A 19,604-nucleotide genomic window follows, 5' to 3' on the forward strand; every position below is an offset into this window, starting at 1 on the left:
CAGGGCTGAGGGTGAGCAGCCCATCTACCTCCTGGGAGCCACATTGCAGCCAAATCTGAGTTGAGTATCCCAAGGGAGCAAGAGCTTTGGCCATAGTGGATGCCCTGTCTCCACCTCCACACTCCAGCTGGGGATGGAGTGTAGCCTTCTCTGTGGAGACAGAGTGTCTCCAGGTCAACTTCTAACTCCTATTTACTCTCAAGACTGGAGAAGCCCTTGCAACCACAAGCTACAAATCCAAGATCCGCCATTAACTCCAGGTGACACCTTCCCTCCTTGTCCTGTGACCATCCCACTCCTCTCCTCTCCTATGGCCGAGGAGGGTTAGAGCCTGGACGCTCTGTCCCACTGACTGCAGGATCCTCGTGGCCTCCACATCTGTAAAATGGGCACCCCGCATGCTTTCACCTCTCAGGAGGTGGTGAGGACCCCAGCCTGTAACAGCATTTGATAGCCAAGAAGCCCATTCTAGAACCGGTTATTTTTATCATGATAAGCAGCAGTTCCGCCCCTGGAATTTCATCCTGTTGAAACATCACCATTGAGCCACACTTTAGCATTCTCCCAAATCTAGAAAGGCTTTGCAGCCAAGCCCCAGAAGACAAGGCCACCCTTGGGCATCAAGGCCGACAGAGTTGTGTCCAAGGATGCTTTTCCAGCAGAGTGCACCACAGTTGGAAAGAGAGGACAGCTTAAGTGCCCATCAGTCAAGGCATGGTTAGAAACACCTGCGGAGTGGTTACAGAGCATGAGGTAGATCCGGAAGAACTGACCTGAAAAGAGTAACATTACATGAAAAACCAAGTTCTCGGACAGTATGGTGGTATTATAGGGGATTTTTTGGGGGTTAAAAATATCATATATGTTATACATTTGTGTATGTGTGCCTGGTACATGTAAAGAGCAGGACTCGGGAGATCTCACCAGAAATCAGCTTTATGTTGTCTCCGTCCCACCTTCCAGGTTGTTCAGAGGTGGGTGCTCTTCCAGTGGCCCCCTCCGGCAGGGCCTCCCTTCATGGCCCACTCCCCTCTCAGCCCCTGGTCCTCCAGCAGCCTGTGCCCCATGGCCTCTCCCTGTTGGAATCCCATTGCCTTCTAGGATGAGAGTCAAAGTCGGCCTGGGCTGGATCTGTCTTCTGCATGGGTCCATCTGGTCCAGGGGAAGCACTGTGGACCCAGTGTCCTGAGACCTGGTGGTGTCTGGGCCTGCAGGCCAATGTTGTGTAGCAGGGACTCTCCTGGTTCCACCGACAGAGCACCTGTCAGCCTGACCCCTACCCTTCACACTTCCCAGGTCCATCCGCTCAGTTACAGAGCCAGGCACTAAGCTGCCTCACCCCCTGGGAAGCCCCTCTCCCTCGATGTGGTAGAGGAAGTGGGGGCTGTGGACACCCAGCCCTCCAAAGGCTCTCTCCAAAAACCCTTCTCACAATAGCCTCTAATCTCTGCTTTCTCCATTCTAGATCTCTTCCCTGTGGATTTTAGAGCCTCTAACCAGTTTGTGGTCATTTCCTTTGAAGATCCCTGTCTTGGTTTGAAACCTTTCTTTAGAATTTCCTATTTGAGGGATCTTCCCGCTTCATGAAAATAAAATTCTTTGCACATGACCACCGGTAATCAATGTATAATATATTCCATTTTAGAAGGGAGACAGAAAAGAGAGGTCACAACATCACACTTAAAGGGCATTGCACTTTAAAAAATGAAACAAAATTCCACTGGACTTGTCTCTCCTTCCAGATGTGTCCTCTCAGCATCCTAAAACCTCCCCCACAAATCTAGAGAAAATGTCCACCAGCCTGGGACTTTTTCCAGGGTCCCCCCAACCTCTTGAGCTTCTTTAAACATACATATCCTCAACTGGAACTCACGCAGTGAACAAAAACTCCCTTCAATTCAGTAATCAGGACTCCTCTTCCTTAGAAGGCAGTAGGGGGCTTTAAGTAATCATTTTTTGCCTGTCATATATATATTTGTATATTCAAAGACAAAAATCTAAAAAATTATATAACGCATTGTTCTCTCCGGGGGATAGGATGCTGGAGTACATTCACCTTCAGATTGTATTCATCTGTACTGTCTGAATATTTTATAAAGTGTGTCTTCTGCTTTTTTTTCCGTTTTAAGGTTTTTTATTATACCCAAAATTCAAAAGCATGTTCTCACTTTTAAAAATTTATATAATGCAGATAGAGCAATAGGCTCCTGAAATTCCTTCTGCTATTTTGATGCCCTTCCCCAGAAGTAAACACTGATTATTTTTTATCTAGAGACCCTTTCAGACCCTTTAGTATGCATTTGCATATGAGTATACATAAAGCACTGAATAGTTATGTCTTTAGGAGTCTGTTTATATAAGTGTGGTCATATTGTTCTTATTTTCTATTGCTTTTAATACATTGCTTTTAATATTTTTATTGCTTAGATATTCAACAATATGTGTTGAAGACCTTTCCCCTCCAGCACATCTCAAGTATCTCATTCTCTTTTAGCAGCTGCGTAATATTTCACAGTATAGTTGTGGCATAGTTTATTTAATCATTCCTTTATTGAAGGACATTTTGGTGGTTTCCAGTTTTTTTGCGATGACAAACAATGCTTTGATAAACACCCTTGTGTGCTTATCTTGATGCTCCTGTAAGAGTGCTTTTTCTGGGATGGATAATGAGTTGCAGAACTGGGAGGCTGAAGGGCATGGGCACTTTTAATTTTACGAGATGCTGGTGAATTACCTTTATAACCAGAAAAGGGCACTAACAATAAAGAACGAGAAGAAATTCCCCTGCCCTGCCTCTCAGCAGAACCATGAGGATATTGATGCTGAGGCGGCTGGCACAGCAGTGTTTGTGAAACCACTGCCTGCTGGGGCATGGATGCCCCTTGCTTCCCAGGCTGACTGTCCCTCTCCTCTTGTGGCAGGTTCAGCCCTTATGAGTGGTACGATGCTCACCCCTGCAACCCTGGCTCCGAGGTGGTGGAAAATAACTTCACTCTGCTTAACAGCTTCTGGTTTGGAATGGGATCCCTGATGCAGCAAGGTATGCACCCTCTCCCAGGGCCTCCCCTTCCAGGGTCTTCAGCCTCTTTGGCATCAGCAAAGCCAGCCCACACCTCTCGGGGCAGCCTCAGACCCTGATGAGCCGGCAGAAGGTTGGAGACACCGAGATACCCAGATGCGTGCCCTTGCCCCAGACCCCTAACTTCCACCTCCACTCTGGCTGGAGCTGGCTCAGGGTCTGAAGCTAAGAAAACCACCCAGCCCAGGGCATGCGGGACGCATCCCCCACCTCCTGCTCCAGCTGAGGTGGACATAGAGCACCCTGCTGGCTGTGGCGGACCCCGCCCGTGTCCTCATCATCACAGAGTCCAGCTGAGCAAGTTAGGCTGTGGATGGAAGGAGACCGGAGGCAGGGAGTCTGGGTGGGAGGCCACTGCAGGAATGAGGTGATGAGACCTGACCCTGGTGGTGGCCCTGGGAGTGGAGGGCAGAAATGGACTAAGAGAGCTTCAGGATACACTGTGGATGGGACTCCATGGCCGCTTGGCTGTGAAGTGCCTGGGAGTAGGAAGGATCATGGCTGAGTTGGGGACTTCAGCCCAAGTTCTTCAAAGATGAGGTACACAAAAGGATGCAATTCTCTTACATCCTCTGGAGGGAGGGCCAATGTGCTTTGGAACTATCTGCAGCTACTCAAATATCTCAGAAAGCAGAGAACCTGCTCTAACTGCCAGGAGTCAGATGCGGAGACAGCAGGGAGCAGGAGGGCAGGCACAGGGAGAGGGGACCACCAGCCAGGAAAGGACACTGCCCCCTGGTCCTGCTGGCCACAAGCCATGTGCTCACTGCCTCTGCAGGTGGAGTCCCATGTCCAGAGTCTCTTATCTTAGGGAGTGCAGACAAGTTTCTGCTGTTAGAGTTTCACTGAGGGACCTGCCTAGGGGGCAGGCAGGGAAGGGGCTTCAAGGGACAGAGAAAATGTCCTTGTCCCTCAGTCATCTGTGTATAACCTTTACAAACCCTGGTCCTCAATAGACATCCATCAGTAAATGCCAAATGAATGAGCAAATGGCATTATCCCAATGTGTCCTGGGCACCCACTACATGCCAGGCTCTGTGCTGGGCACTTGAATGAAGGAGGAGAGGAAAAAAGCAAATCTGTCCCACATGCGAGAAACCTCTTGGCCATGGCAGAGGCCAGGGCAGGGACTTGGGCAGAGGTCTGGCAAGCCTGGCAGAACTCACCAATCAAGTGACTCAAATAAGCTGCTCTCCCTCTAAGAGCAGCCCAAAGCCTGGTTTGGAGCAACCTGGGGAGGCTGGGAGTGGCGAGTTGGGGAGGAGACACAGAGCCTCAGTGGTCTCTAGCAGCTAGGAAGTGACAGGCAGCTTTCAAGGGAAGTGCCTCAATCTGTCCTTGCTATTAATGAGTGTCCTGGAGCCTCACCTTGCTTTTTTGTCCATCATCTTTGTTCGCTGACAGTTGGGAAAGACCTGGAAGCCCCTCAATGCAGTAATCGCTTCTCCTCTTCCACCTCCCGCTGCTATTCAAAGCACTGACCCCTGATGTATTCTCTGTGTGGTTTTGATTAGGAGGGAGAAAAATAGTTATGTATTTGAAAAACTCTCCCTTGAGTGACTTCTTTGAGAAAAAAAAATCATCCATATCAAAGCAGATGCTTTTCAGATTGCAGGTCCAAATATTCTGGAAAGTTCAGGAGTTGCTTGCAATTTAAATCTCTTGAAAGCCACCTAGTTAATTACTTCAGTTAGAAGGTGTCATCTCTATTGTGCTGCACACCTAAGGTTGGAGAAGAAAAGTGATATATTTCGGCAAAGAGCTTCAAAAAGTGTTGATTTTTTTTCCCCTCCTGCAAAGCACTGCATAGCAATCTTATATTTGTATACCATTTGTATTTCCAATGCAATTTCTTCTCAAATTATATCGTTGCAGCACCACAGTATTTATGTGAGGCTGGGACAGAGGAAGGACAATTCTTCATGTTTTGCAGAATCCCAGAGAGGGGAAGTATCAGGCATAAGATCACACTGAGAGTTGGGAGCAGGATTCACTCGAGAACCCAGGGGTCCTGACTCCCAGGTGTTCTTAAGCTGGGACCACATAAGTGGTCCATGTTTAGGCATCTGAGGTTTTGATGAGCCTATGAAATGTGAATGTATATGTTATTATAGAAGAGCGATTCTTAAATTTCAGCCTGCGTCAGAATCATCTGGAGAGCTTACTCAAAACATATTGCTGGTTCCCACTCTCAGAAATTACTGATTCAGTAAGTGCTGGGGTAGGGCCCAAGAATGTGCATTTCTAACAAGTTCCAGGTGATGATGTTGCTGCTGGTCCAGGGACCACACTTTTGAGAACCACTGGTCTTGGGAAAGGGCCTTAGCTTTCATTAGAGTATCAGAGGAATCCATGACCCAGGGGACTTGAGCAGCGCTAGTCTGGATGTTGCAAGGGACTGCCTATCTCCTCTCTTTGCCCAGGGTCTGAGCTGATGCCCAAAGCCCTGTCCACACGCATCATTGGTGGCATCTGGTGGTTCTTCACGCTCATCATCATCTCTTCCTACACGGCCAACCTGGCTGCCTTTCTGACCGTGGAGCGCATGGAATCACCCATTGACTCTGCTGATGACCTGGCCAAGCAAACCAAAATTGAGTATGGGGCTGTCAAGGACGGGGCCACCATGACCTTCTTCAAGGTGAGGCCCTCTCCCTCCTATTGCAGCACCATGAGCTGATCCTCTCTGGACCCTTTACTGAGCAGAAGAGGAAAGGGGGTCTCTGTCCTTCCCTAACCACGCATGGCCAATGGGTCAGAAGCCCCCAAGCCTCAGCCCCACCTTGTTTGGACTAGTTGACTTTGGGGAGCTGTGGTGATGTGGGCCAACTGGGTTGGCCTCAACACAAATCCTAGAAGTTTCTGTGCCTGAGATGAATGTGAATGTGTTATGATTCCTTAAGTCATCAGAGGGAGACAGGTGGAGAGAGGGGCCTGGAGAAGGGGGGAGGAGGGAAGAGCCACCCAGACACACAGGCCCTGGGGGCTCCCTGCCCTTGGCTTCAGACCTCAATGCCATCCATCTTGAGGAAGCTAGCCTGAGGATGGGGAGACGGCAGCAGGGCCAAATCTTGAGAGGAAGGGAGGAGGCTTAGAACTTGAACAAGTGTTTACAGACATTACTGAGCATGTTACACTCTGGGAATGCTGGTGTCAGCAGATAAAGCTCCTGTCACCTGCTCAACTGACTGCTCTAATGGGTATCTGGCCATGATTTCATTGCTCCTCCTGCTCTGTGAAGTGTTGGCTCAGTGCCCTAATGTTTTTGACTTTCTACTGGAGTAGCTGAGGGCTTAGGAGACTCTGGCTGGCCCTGAGAACCAGAAGCTGCAAAGGTTCTCCCAGAAATTAAAGTAGTAATAGCAGTAGCTACTGCCACTGAGATCTCACGGTAGGCCAAGAACTGTGCTAAATGCTGGGCCTCATTTAATCTTCGTGACAAATCCTGGGAGGCTGGTACTTGAATTATTTCTACTTTACATGTGTGGAAACTGAGTCCCAGAGCAGCTAAGTGACTTGTCCAGGGACGCCCAGCTGGAGGAACCAGGTGCAACCCAGGCCTAGCTTCCTCACGGGCCCTGTTTTAAGCCAGTGGTTCTTAGATCTGGGTGTGCATTCAGATCATCTGGAGGACTTGTTGAAACACAACTTGCAGGCCGGGCGCGGTGGCTCACGACTGCAATCCCAACACCTTTGGAGGCCGAGGTGAGCAGATCACGAGGTCAGGAGTTCGAGACCAGCCTGGCCAATATGGTGACACCCCATCTCTACTAAAAATACAAATTACAGGTGACGTGCACCTGTAATCCCAGCTATTGGGGAGGCTGAGGCAGAAGAAAGGCTTGAACCCGGGAGGCAGAGGTTGCAGTGAGCCAAGATCGCGCCACTGCACTCCAGCCTCGGTGACAGAGTGAGACTCCATCTCAAAAAATAAAAAAAAAGAAAGAAAGAAACACAGCTTGCAGACCCCACCCTCAGAGTTTCTGACTCAGGAGGTCTAGATGGGGCCGAGAATGTGCATTTCTAAAAAGTTCCAAAGTGACGCTGCAGCTGCTGGTCCAGGTTCCGTGCTTGGAGAACCACTGCTCCAATTGTTTCCCAGAAATGATTAGGATTTAGGAACTCTGTGGCTGCAGGCCCACTTATTTATATGTTTATCTATTAATCAACTGCTCTTAATCAACCTGGAATGGAAGCCTGGGGTATTTTCCTTTCCTCTGGGCTCTGATTCCCCATCACCCAGCCCCTGCCTCCTCCTAGGCTAAGCCTCCAAATGAGAGGTGGAGCCTCCAGTGGGGCCTGAGTGAAGAGAGAAGGAAGGGGTTGGGTGGGAAAGCCTTCTACCTCCTGGGCACTGCAGCCCCACAGCACTTTCTCCCCTCCCCACTGCCCAGCCCCCGCCATGTCCCTCCTTGAAGTTGGAAACAGCTTTGTAGTGAAGAGACAGTGAGCGAGGAAAGGAGCTTCCCTCTTGGATGTTGCCAAGAGGGATGTTGGTTGACTTGCCTAAGAGGTCACTACCGTGTATTTAGAGTGAGGGGAAGCCAACGGCATTATCAAAGGCATGTTGGGAGCACTATGGGACTCTATGTGTTCCTGCCTATGAGTGAGTAGGTGAGGATGTGTATACATGCATGGCTTCACATGTGCATGTAGCAGTATATAATATGTGGGAATGTGCACGTGTGTGTATGTGCACACATGTGCCTGTGCACAACTCTGCCTGTGTGGGGACATGTGTGTATTTGTGCTTGGACACGTGTCTGCATCTATGTGTATGTGTGCTTGAACATATGTGTGATGCATCTCTGTGATCTGGGCATGTGGACACATGCCTGTGAATGTGTACAAGTGTGTACCAGAGGGTCTACCTGTATATGCGTACAGAGAAAATACATGTGTCTGTCTGCTTGGATATCCTCATGGGTATGTCTAGATAAGTGGAGGGCAGATGGGCCTGTGTGTGTGTAATGGCCTGTGCATGCATGTGTGTGTATACTAGCCTTTGTGTGTGTATGCCTGTGTAATGGCCTATGCGTGCATGAATCTGAGTGTGCATGTGTATAATGGCCTGTGCATACATATGTATCTGCATATGCATGTATAATGATCCATGCATGTATGTATGTCTGGATGTATGTGTGTATAATGGCCCATGCATGCATACGAATGTGTCTCTGGGTGTGTGTGTGTATAATGGACTGTACATGCATATGTGTCTGCATGTGTGTGTGTGTGTGTGCACACATGCCTGCCTGCTCCTGCCTATCCCCAGGCTGTGGCCTAGCCCTTTGTGCCAGAGCATCTCTCATGCATAACGCATGAGCCCATCTCTAAGCAGGGCTCCCGATCAAAGAGAAACGACATAAGTAAGCCTGGTGCAGGCTCATTGCCACCGATTGGATGTCCCTGCCTCCCTCCATGCTAAGATGCTCAGATTGGCTTCCAAGAACCTAGTCCCAGCTCCCCACCAAGCTGCTGCCCTCACCATCAAGCAGCACCTCCCACAGCCTCCTCTGCCCTCACCCACCTTCCGTGCAAATGGCACAGCGAGGAGGGCAGAGGAGAGGTACAAATGCTGTCACCTGTCTGGGATGCTGGGGCTTCATGGGCCCATGCTCATAGGAGTCTGTGGGTCAGAAACAACAACTCCACACCCCCTGCATAACTAACTCCACTTTCTTCCTGTCCCTATGGTCAATAAATTCCTCTTTATGCCTGGCCACATTGTCTCCTGCCTTAATTCAACTGAAGCTCTCCTTGCCCAGATTCCCTGTCATCATCAGCAGCAACGGGACTATTACATATGGGAGAAGAGCCTGAATGTAGATACATTAACCACCCCCCCACCTCAGATGATGAGCTAGAAGCACCACCCCCCGCCCCGCCCCCACTGAAGGTCCCTGGATGAACCAGTTCCCTGCCTTGCCACCCCTCTGCCCTCTGTAGTTGGACTTCCTAATTACACCTTCCCCCCCGGCCAGGTGATAGCCTTCTGGTTAGCACAGAATGTTTGCAGGTTAGAGCTGGAAGGAGACCTGAGATTAACCCAGAGAAACAGGCCCAGCCCATTATCACATAGCAGATCAGTGGTGCAGCGGGGTACAAGGTCAGACATGCTGTCTTCACGCACAGTGCCCTCTCCCACATCCGCTCTAGGGTCTTCTCCTGGAGAGGTGGTCTTCCCCTGCCCATGAGAGTATATGGCAAGGCTGCACTACTGTTGAACAGGAGGCAGCTCTAGGAGGAGCCATCAGATGTCTAGGAGACATTGGCAAAGTCAACAATAACAGTAACATTTAATGAACACTTACTTTGTGCCAGGCACCATTCCAAGCACTTTACCTGTATTTGTTTATAACATCCTCAATAACAGCCCTGGAAGGTAGATTATTATTATCATCTCCATTTGACACATGATGAAAGGAAGGCCCAGAGAGGCTAACTGACTTGCCTAATATCCTACAGCTAGTGAAATGCAGAGCTGGGATTTGAACCCAAGCAACCTGGCTCTAGTGCCTATGCTCTTAGTCACTGTGTTCATATGGCTTCTCTAAGGACCCAGCCGCAGTCCTCAGGAGGCAGTTGGGGAAGAGTGAAGCCACAGTCGGTTGACCACATACCCAGCCCTGCACAGTCCTGGCACGTCGTAGTTGCTCTAATAATACGTGTTGAGTGGATGCTGTTGTTGAGTGAAAGGATGGGATTTAAAGATGGCGGCAGCCAAGTGGCACAAGTGCAGGAGATAATATCGAGGACTAGGAACTGAGTGGGCAGCCTGTATTGAAGGTCCAAAGTGCAGGACAGATGAACTTGATTTCTGTGGTTAGCATGTTCCTGATTAGGCAGCACACAGTCTTAAAAAATGCCCTGACTGAGAGTAGAACTCACAAGGGAGGGAACCTTTTTCTGTCCAAAGACGACAACAGCAGGAAGCGGGACGCTGGGCTCTTGGGGGGCTCTCGATCCCTCGCCCCCACCCTGCAGCCCCATCATTCCAAAGGAAATTTCATTTGAAGAGTTGTCAGGGAGCAGCAGACATCACAAACAGCGTCTCCTGTGTTGTCCTCCCTCCGTCTTGGAAGATAAAAATTAATTAGGAGATGAAAAAGGAGGCCTTTGAAAGCACTGTTTGGCTGTAAAAATATGTAGGCAAAATGTAAAGGAGAACGTTGGGAAACCGTGTTCTTTGCAGGGAGGGCTGCGCAGCTTTGAAGAGAGAGGACGTCGGAAGACAGCTTCTCCAAGCGCTTAGACCTTTTTCAGTGCTGGTGATGGGAGAGCACATAACAGATGAGAGGGATAGTGGCTTAGGAAAGGAATGGGAGCTGGGGGCCTGAGAATGCCAGGTTCCCTGGGCCCCTGGCCATTGTCAGGCCATCCCCCTTGCACAGCCTCAGTTCCTAGCATCTGACCTGGGCACGCTGTCAGAGAGGTCACCCGGCCCACACCCTGCCTCCCAGCTGCATGATAGACCCTTCCCTGAGCTGGAGGGCCTAGGAAGATGCTTCCTAAACTCAGCTTCCAGCTTCTCCTGACCCATCTGCTGGCCTCTGTCACATACAGCCTTAGCCCTGCCTTCAAGCAGAAGCAGGTAGGGGGACCAAAATATAATGCCCAGACAGAATTCAGTGTGGTGCCACCTGTCATCATCAAGCTACACCAGTTTTAAAGTCAGACAGACCAGGATTTGAGTCTGGGGCGATGTCTCTGCTGGTGACCTTAGGCAAGTCACTTCACTTATCTGGGCTTCCATTTGCTCCCCTGTACAACACAGATACTTATTTTCACCATGCAGCAATTGGCAAGAGGGTTCAGTGAGCTCCTGTATGTACAGTGGTTAGCCCAGAGCCAGGCATACAGGAGGACTTAGGTCGAAGGCTTTCTCTTCTGCACAGCCCTCTAGTTGGCTGAACAGAAACCAGAGAAGCAGGCTGGACCCTTTCTTCTTGCCCTGAAATTCCTTCCTGGGGCAGATTACTTAACTGGAGCACACTGGAGACGACCAACTAATGGGCACCCACCTTAATGGAGCTATTGAGATGATTAAATGCGATAATTCATGTATTCACCTCACAGCATTACCTGGCACAAAGTAGGCATGCAGTGAATGCTAACTTTTTATTGTTTATTGTTGCAAACTGGTGATACACAGGCCTGTGCAGCCCATAAATGTGATTTGGAGGGGCCACACATCGCTTATTTATATATGTATATTTTTTTAAAACATCAATTACAGCAATTCTCAGCAGCTGAGAGGCAATGTTTATCTCCAGTTTACAGACTCCCACCCAGCCTTCTTTAGTTACTTCAATACCCTGCCTGGGCCCTGTCAGCATTTGAGTTTTTACCCCTTTAAGTGCCGTAGCAACTTAGCACTATAGAGATTTTTCTCCCCAGTTTCTAGATGAGAAAACTGGGCTTTACGGAGAATTAAGGAGCCTTAAAGGGAAAGAGTGACTCCTGCCACCTATGGAGCCTTAGGGACAGGCTCTGTGTTAAACACTTTACACACCTTGTCTTGTTGAATGTTCACGATAACCCTAAGTAGCAGGTACTTTTACAACACCTGTTTTACAGATATGGAAAGTGAAGCTCAGAGAGGTGATGTCGCTTGCTTGTGGTCACAGAAGGAGCTGGCATTTGAGTCCAAGCTGGTGTGACACCAGAGTGCAGTAGAGCTCACTCCTCTCACTACCTCCACCCCCAGCCTGCAGCCCCCCACAAGCAAGCCTCAGGCATGTGCTGCCGGGATGTGGGGGTGAACTAGGAGCTAGACTGTCCTTACCAGGGAGCCTGTAGCAGTGGGCAGAGGCCATGGACTCCAAAGAGGTCTCCTGTCCCCACAGAAATGACCCAAGAGAAATGATTAACTGCTCAAATCCATGGATCCAGTAAGGCCAAAGATTCCACACTCAGAGATAAGAAAGCCAATTAATATGGAAAAAGGTTTTCTTTCCAGTATGGAAAACAACAAAGGTCTTGTATGCAATCCCATTGCTACTGCATCTCTGCACACATTCTCTGAAATTCAGCTCCCTCTGGAATTGCTATATATATATATATAGACTTACATACATTCTCTCGTACAGAAATGTTAAATTCTCAAGATTAAGTATCTTCAGTCAGGGAAAATCAATTTGCTTCTTTGAGGAGGCTGGAATTGAAAGTCGTGAGCCTGAAATTTACTTTCTTGCCAATTTTGCTGATAAAAAAAGCATCTCTGTCCTGGCACACCACCGTGTATTGGTTGTTCCAGATGATTCCATTAGTTGATTTGGGTGACTAGCCCTGAAACAATCTTTATTAAGGATCCCACCAGGGCCGGGACAGGCAGGATGACACAGGAGCTGTAGGTATGTGAGACTTCGTTCCCTAGGGTGGTGATGATAGCTCTGGCCAGTGATGGGAACTCAGGCCTGTGATGGGAACTCTCCCAGAGATGGGAGAGAGGGACCTGAGAGTCCATGAAGGGCCCTGGATTTATCTATCCCTGCTTAGACATGCCACAAGGAAACTTTTCAGGGTTGTGCCCCAGAATCACTCAACTGCTCAAGGACAGAAGGACAGCACTTAAGGGGAAGCAGAGACCATGAGCAGATGGGGTTGAGAACGGGGGCCCAAGACAGAAGACAAGGACAGTGGGGAGCATTCTAGGAAAGCAGATTTCAGACACATCTACCTGAAGGTGATGGAGGTAATAATTTAGTTGGTGCTGGAGCCAGGAGGCTCCAGAGCCAGGAACCTCTTAAAATTAACATCACAGCCAGCTTCACGCCTTGTTTTCACCTCCCATCTTCACTGGTCCAAGCTCTCTGGTGTCCTTTCCCATCTTCCTCATTCAGTTCCTTTACCCACTGGTGCCTTTCTTGTGTCTTTCCTCAAAGCCCATCTGCCTCAACATTCCCTTCAGCCCCCAACTGAAATTTCTGTCTCTATCTATGGTGTTGTGTTACTGGAAAGAGCATATGGTTTGGTGTCAGGCAGGCCTGTATATAGGAGGAATCAAGTGTTGGGGTGTGGGGAGGATACAAGGAGGAGTTTAGAGAAAGAGAAGAAGTTCTTATCCCATTCTGAGACAGAAGGAGTAGGTGGGGCTTCCTGAGTGATTCATTGTCAAGTTACTTTTCTCAGGACCTGAGATTTATTGGATGGATGACTGAGAGGGTGGATGACATAGGAGAGTGGGTGGGTAAGATGGGTGAGGAGGAGCAAGGGATGGATGATTGGGGGATGGATAGGTGGGTAAGAGAACAGATGGATGGATGGATGGATAGATAGATGGTTGGATAGATGGATAAATGGATGGATAGATAAGTAATAGATAGGTGGATAGTCAGATTAGTTGAATTAACTAGTGTGTAGATGGTGTGTGGATGATAGCATGATCAGATACGATAGTGGATGGGTGGGTGAGTGGTTGGATGGATGGATGGATGGATGATGGGTGGATGGATGGGTGGGTGGGTGGATGGATGGATGGATGGATGGGTGAATGGATGGGTTGATGGGTGATTGGAAGGATAGATTAGATGGGCAGATGCATTAGGAGGTCTGATTGCTTCGTCTACCTTTGGTTCTCACCTCTAGTAGTAGAGGGAGAATTGGGAAAGCAGAAGAGACAAGGATGGAAAGGAGCTGAAGAGCAGCAATCACTGGAGGGAGAAAAGTATTTAGGTTCCAATAACCAGGATGGTAGAGTATCAGGAACATGTGTATCTGGCAAAGCAGAGATGACTGGACTAGGATACTTTGATTAGAGGAATAGTTGGAATTGATGATTATCTGAAAAAGCAACCATACTGGGAGCAGAAGTGGCTTATGTGACTATGTGGTTGAGAGGGTGTATAAGTTATCTATTGCTGCATACCAAATTACCCAAAACTTCATGTTTTAAAACAACATTTGCTATCTCACAGCTTGTGGGTCAGGAATCTAGGCAGTTTCACTGAGTCCTCTGGCTCAGGGTCCCTCATGGGGCTGCAGTCAAGGTGTTGGCTAATGCTACAGTCATTTCAAGGCATGTTTTCCAAGCTCACTGCATGCTTGTTGGCAGGACTCAGCTCCCCCCAGATGATTGAACTAAGGGCTTCAGTTTTTCACTGATAGGTGGCCAGAGGCTGCCTCTGTTTCTTGCCCTGGGAACCTCTCCATAGGGCAACTCACAACATGACAGCCAGCTTCCATCAGAGTAAGACGAGCCAGAGAGAGTACCAGTCACAGTCTCTTGTAACCTAATTTTGGACATGACATCCCATCACTTTTGTGGAGAGTTAAAAGCAAATCACTAGTTTCAGCTCACATTCAAGAAGAGGGGATTACACAAAGGTGTGAATACCAGAGATGGGGATCTGTAGGAGCCATCTAGAAGCTTTCTACAACAGGAGAATCTGGGGAGACAGCGTAGCAGAGTGAGAAAGGAACAGAGGGAGTAAAAGAGGTTGGAGGTGGGAGAATCTGCTTATCAGAAATTTTCTAGAAAATAAGAAACATCGGGGGAGGCAGAAGAGCTGAACTCCAGGAAGATTTTTAAGGGCAAGAATGTTGAGTGGGGCACAGCCTGGGCCACAGGAAGCACTGAGGTGGAATAATAGCTGAGGAAGAGGGAGAGCAGTGAGCACAAAAGGTTTGGAGGCAGGGATTGCAGAGGTAAGAGAGTCCTGCAGAGCTGGAGTAGCTGGAGAGTAGCAATGGCTGAAAGAAGGGCAGGCTGAGGACCAGGAGGGGCTGGGAGAGGCCAGTGAGAGCTGCAGGCATCTGGGCCCTTCCATGCCTTTGGCTTTGGGGCAGGTAAATTTGTAGGTTGGGGAGTGGCTGCTTATCTGTGAAGGTGCCCCCAGCCCTGTGCCCAAAGGAGGCATCACTGGCACTCAACTGATACGGTGCTCAGATGTAATTCCAAGGGGTCCTGCCTGTGGCTTTGGGGCTCCTTCCTGTCCCCATTGCTCTTCCTCAGGACATGTTTGGGTCTCTAGAAGCCAGTTTAGGAGGGGACAGCCCTTGCCAGATCTAGGAAGCACCCGGAGAATAGAAAGTACACTTTCCTCCCAGGCTCCTTAGCCCCCTCCCAGCAGGCATGGCTTCTTCCCCATCCCCCCACCCATGCCCCAGTCCTGCGCCAGCCTGTTCAATTGCACCCATGACATCAGGCATACTGGAGCTGGGCCGGGTGCCAGTCAGACAGGCTGACATCACAGACAGGCACAGCTAGACTTGGAACCAGCCGGGCTCAGTGGGGCCTGCAGAACCACCTGTTCCCCTGAGATCAGCCAGGACAGGGCTTATCCCTGCTGGGAGCAGGCAGTTGGCAAAGCACTAAGTTCCCAAGAAATCTCATGAATGCCGTGCACCCTGGTCTGCACAGTCTCCCCAGGCAGCAAGGGACACTCAGCCCTTGCCCTCCTCTCTCCTGGCCCCAGTGACCTCTCTGTGTCTCCCCAGCGTAGGCATAGCATCCTACCCACTGGACCTGGTCTGATGGATTCTGGTTCTGCTCAAGCAACAGTGTCCAGCCCAGGACCCTACAGCCCTGGGCTCTGGTGTAGCTGAAGGGGGCTTGCAGACCACCTCCCCTGACTGCCCTTACTTTTCTCCCCCTCTGCAATTCGCACCCTGCTCCTTCCTCACAGTAGTGAAGTAGAACATGTCTGAGGCAAAATCTTCCCCTGAAACAGGACATAAAAGTGGCCTCCATTGGTTGAAGTGAAAGGGGAGGCCCAGGACCCACTCAGCTTTGCCCCGATGAGCAGCCGTCTCTCCCCCTCCACCCTCACAGTGGTTTCTGTGAGGCAGGGCAGCTGAGGGGTTAGGGGTATGGACTCTGGAGCCAGATGGCCTGGATGAAGCCTGACTTTGCTACTTAGCACCTGGATAAACTTAGGCAAGTGACTTAGCTGTGCCTCAATCTTTTTATCTGTAAAATGGGGCTCATGATGGTGCCTGCCTCCTGTGATCGCTGTGAAGAATCAACTAGTTAATGCAGGTAGAGCACTTAGAACAAAGCCTGAACGTGCTAACTTTTAATAAATTTTAGAGAAAGAAAATCCATGTTTAAAAAGTCAACTTGAAGACCACTCATGCCATGGCCAGGGTTTCCAGGAAGCAGGCCTGAGTCTGCATTTCTGCTTTATCATTCGCCAGCTGTGTGTTTGGGGACCTTTGCTCCAGGGCCTCAATTTCTATATCTGAGCACCGTGTAGCACTCCCTTTCTCTGAAGATTGTAGACCGAGTTCAAGGCCCCAACCCCCGTTGAGCAGGGTACACGGTGCTTGGTCCCTGGTGTGCCTAGTAATGGTGTGTGCATCACCCCTTCCCTCGCGGCCCAGAAATCCAAGATCTCCACCTTCGAGAAGATGTGGGCCTTCATGAGCAGCAAGCCCTCGGCACTGGTGAAGAACAACGAGGAGGGCATCCAGAGGGCCCTGACGGCCGACTACGCGCTGCTCATGGAGTCCACCACCATCGAGTATGTCACGCAGAGGAACTGCAACCTCACCCAGATCGGGGGCCTCATTGACTCCAAGGGCTACGGCATCGGCACGCCCATGGGTGAGAGAGGGGCTGCATGTGGGAGGGGTGGGTGTGTGGGCAGAGGGAGGGCTCCACCCCCGCGTCCCCTCACGCTCCGTCTCGCAGCTCATTCCATGGGGCTGATAAAGGTGACGCTTTCTTTTTTTTTCTGTTCTTTTCTTTCCTTTTTTTCTTTTCTTTTTTTTTTTTTTTTTGAGGCGGAGTTTTGCTCTTGTTGCCCAGGCTGGAGTGCAGTGGCATGATCTCGGTTCACCGCAACCTCCACCTCCCGGGTTCAAGAGATTCTCCTGCCTCAGCCTCCCGAGTAGCTGGGATTACAGGCATGCGCCACCATGCCTGGCTAATTTTGTATTTTTAGTAGGGATGGGATTTCTCCATGTTGGTCAGGCTGGTCTCGAACTCCCGACCTCACGTGATCTCCCCACCTCAGCCTCCCAAAGTGCTGGGATTACAGGCATGTGCCACCATGCCTGGCTAATTTTGTATTTTTAGTAGGGATGGGATTTCTCCATGTTGGTCAGGCTGGTCTCGAACTCCCAACCTCACGTGATCTCCCCACCTCAGCCTCCCAAAGTGCTGGGATTACAGGCATGAGCCACCGCACCTGGACAAAAGTGACATTTTCTCAGCCCAGAAGCAGAGGGATGGAGCTGCATGCCTTGTGAGGGTGGCCCTGGCCTGAGCAATGAGAGCTGGGACAGACGCAAGGTTTGGGGACAGTTCCCAGAGGCGATTCCTGCCTTCCCTCTCCTGCCCCTGCTGATGCAGCTCAGGGGCACTGGGACTTCAGGGAGCCCACAGGGACTGATACACAATGGGCACAACCTCCCTGCTCAAACAGGACATTTCTACTCACCCAGATACCATGCGTCGATTTAAAGGGGACTCACAGGGATAGGGACCCCCTTTCATGAGCTGATCCAGAGGGCTAGTGGTGGTGGCCTGACCAGGGTGTTGGCAGAGCCAAACACAGAATGGGCCACACGCCACTGATGGCTAGGGGTCCCTTCTCCCTGCTCAGGCTCCCCATACCGGGACAAGATCACCATCGCCATCCTGCAGCTTCAGGAGGAGGACAAGCTGCATATCATGAAGGAGAAGTGGTGGCGGGGCAGCGGGTGTCCTGAGGAGGAAAACAAAGAGGCCAGTGCCCTGGGGATCCAGAAGATCGGGGGCATCTTCATTGTCCTGGCCGCCGGGCTGGTCCTCTCTGTGCTGGTGGCCGTGGGCGAGTTTGTGTACAAGCTCCGCAAAACAGCAGAGAGAGAGCAGGTAAGCCTTAGAGCTTGGAGCCAGCACAGGACGGGAAATGGAGATTCGTGCTGATTTCACTCCTCTATGTGCCAGGCACACAGTGGTGTCTCATCTCAGCCTCACAACAGCTCACCCTGCATCCAGTCAGCCAGCAAGCCCTGCCACTCTACCTCTGTCCTGACCTAGCACTTTTTTCCATCGCCGTTGCCGCACCCCAGGCCAAGCCCCATCACCTCCTGCCTGGATTATGCCGCAGCCTTCAAACTGGCCCTCCAGCCTCCACGCTTCCCCAACACCATCCACAATTCACACAGCAACTGGTGCCTTGTTTAAAACTTAATTCAAACCATATCATTTTCCTGCATAAAACCCTGCAGGGTAATTGTTGAAGGTGGGTGATGGTTGCATAGGGGTTCATTATACTGTTCTCTCTACCTTTGCATATATTTGGAAATTTCCATAATCAAAAGTTTAAAAAGGAAAAGTTAACAGGGTTGGCCCAAGCATATAGACAGTAGAACTAGGCTCAAGCCTTCTGATTAATTCAAGCATGGTTGGGCAGTAGTTCTGGGTCCCAGCAGCAAATTAGAATCACAGGGAGAAAGTTTTCAAGTGCTAACGCCCTGGACTCACTCCCAGAGACTCTCTGTTTTAATTGGTCTGTGGTGGAGCCAGCATTGTGCTTTTACAAAACCCTACAGGGTGATTTAAATGTGTGCCCAAGATGAGGGCCGCTGGGCTGGGGGAAGCACAACTCACAGAGAAGTTCAAGGATGTTGCAGTTAAATTATATATAGAAGGCCCCATTATAAACAAGCAACTTACATATCCGTAAAAAACAAAATGGAATCTTCTATAACCAGCAAGCCTTAGTCAACAAAGAGGAGGGGGAAAGATAATACTCAATGTTGGAATTTGCAAGGGTGTAACCGAAGGGACGCTGTACAGCATTGCTGAGGGAAGTCTATGCAGGTACTTTTCTGGAAGGCAACTTCACGGTATGTTCAGAGTCTTCCACAGTATCCATACATTTTGGCCTGTCAATTTCCACTTTTAGAAATGTACCCTGTGTAAGTGGTCAAAGATAGACACGGTTTTATTTACAAGGAAATTTGCTGAAGTGTAAATTATAACACGAAAAGATGGGAGGGAGGGGTAAACACATAATGTCTAACAACAGAGAATGGTTCTCTGTTGATACAGAATTGTGATACATCAAAAAAGAACAACAATCAAATTCTCTGAGAATTCCCATTGCAGTTAAAAGGAGCTCCCGGCCGGGTGCGGTGGCTCATGCCTGTAATCCCAGCACTTTGGGAGGCTGAGTCGGGTGGATCACAAAGTCAAGAGATCAAGATTACCCTGGCCAACACTGTGAAACCCCGTCTCTATTAAAAATACAAAAATTAGCTGGGCGTGGTGGCTTGCACCTGTAGTCCCAGCTACTCAGGAGGCTGAAGCAGGAGAATCACTCGAACCCAGGAGGCGGAGGTTGCAGTGAGCCAAGGTCGTGCCACTGCACTCCAGCATGGAGACAGAGACTTCATCTCAAAAAATAATAATAATAAAAAATAAAAAAGAGCTCCTCATTCCACCAAAAAGCCTAAAGGATCTATCTACTCCACTTCTCTGACCACCTCCTTCCCTCACTCTCCTCCCCTACTCTGCTCCACTCCTGTTCAGTCCTGAACACACCAAGCACATTTCTGCCTTAGGCCCTTTGCACATGCTGCCCCTAGA

At 49.7% G+C, this 19,604-nt stretch overlaps 1 protein-coding gene across 3 annotated transcripts in view; it reads left to right on the forward strand.

Moving 5' to 3' along the window:
• The window catches only part of GRIK3 (glutamate ionotropic receptor kainate type subunit 3), a 237,973-nt gene that overhangs the window by 210,651 nt on the left and 7,718 nt on the right, over positions 1–19,604 (forward strand). For 2 of the 3 annotated variants that reach the window (XM_054448627.2, XM_054448636.2), the window contains exons 12-15: positions 2,922–3,040; positions 5,503–5,720; positions 16,406–16,628; positions 17,632–17,882. In XM_054448627.2, the coding sequence (XP_054304602.1) occupies positions 2,922–3,040; positions 5,503–5,720; positions 16,406–16,628; positions 17,632–17,882 (811 nt within the window). Of the gene's footprint in view, positions 1–203; positions 800–2,921; positions 3,041–5,502; positions 5,721–16,405; positions 16,629–17,631; positions 17,883–19,604 lie in introns of those variants that run through there. The other variant, XM_063657508.1, reaches the window with a different exon arrangement.

Source organism: Pongo pygmaeus, chromosome 1, assembly GCF_028885625.2.
Source record: "Pongo pygmaeus isolate AG05252 chromosome 1, NHGRI_mPonPyg2-v2.0_pri, whole genome shotgun sequence".
NCBI classification, from domain to species: domain Eukaryota; kingdom Metazoa; phylum Chordata; class Mammalia; order Primates; family Hominidae; genus Pongo; species Pongo pygmaeus.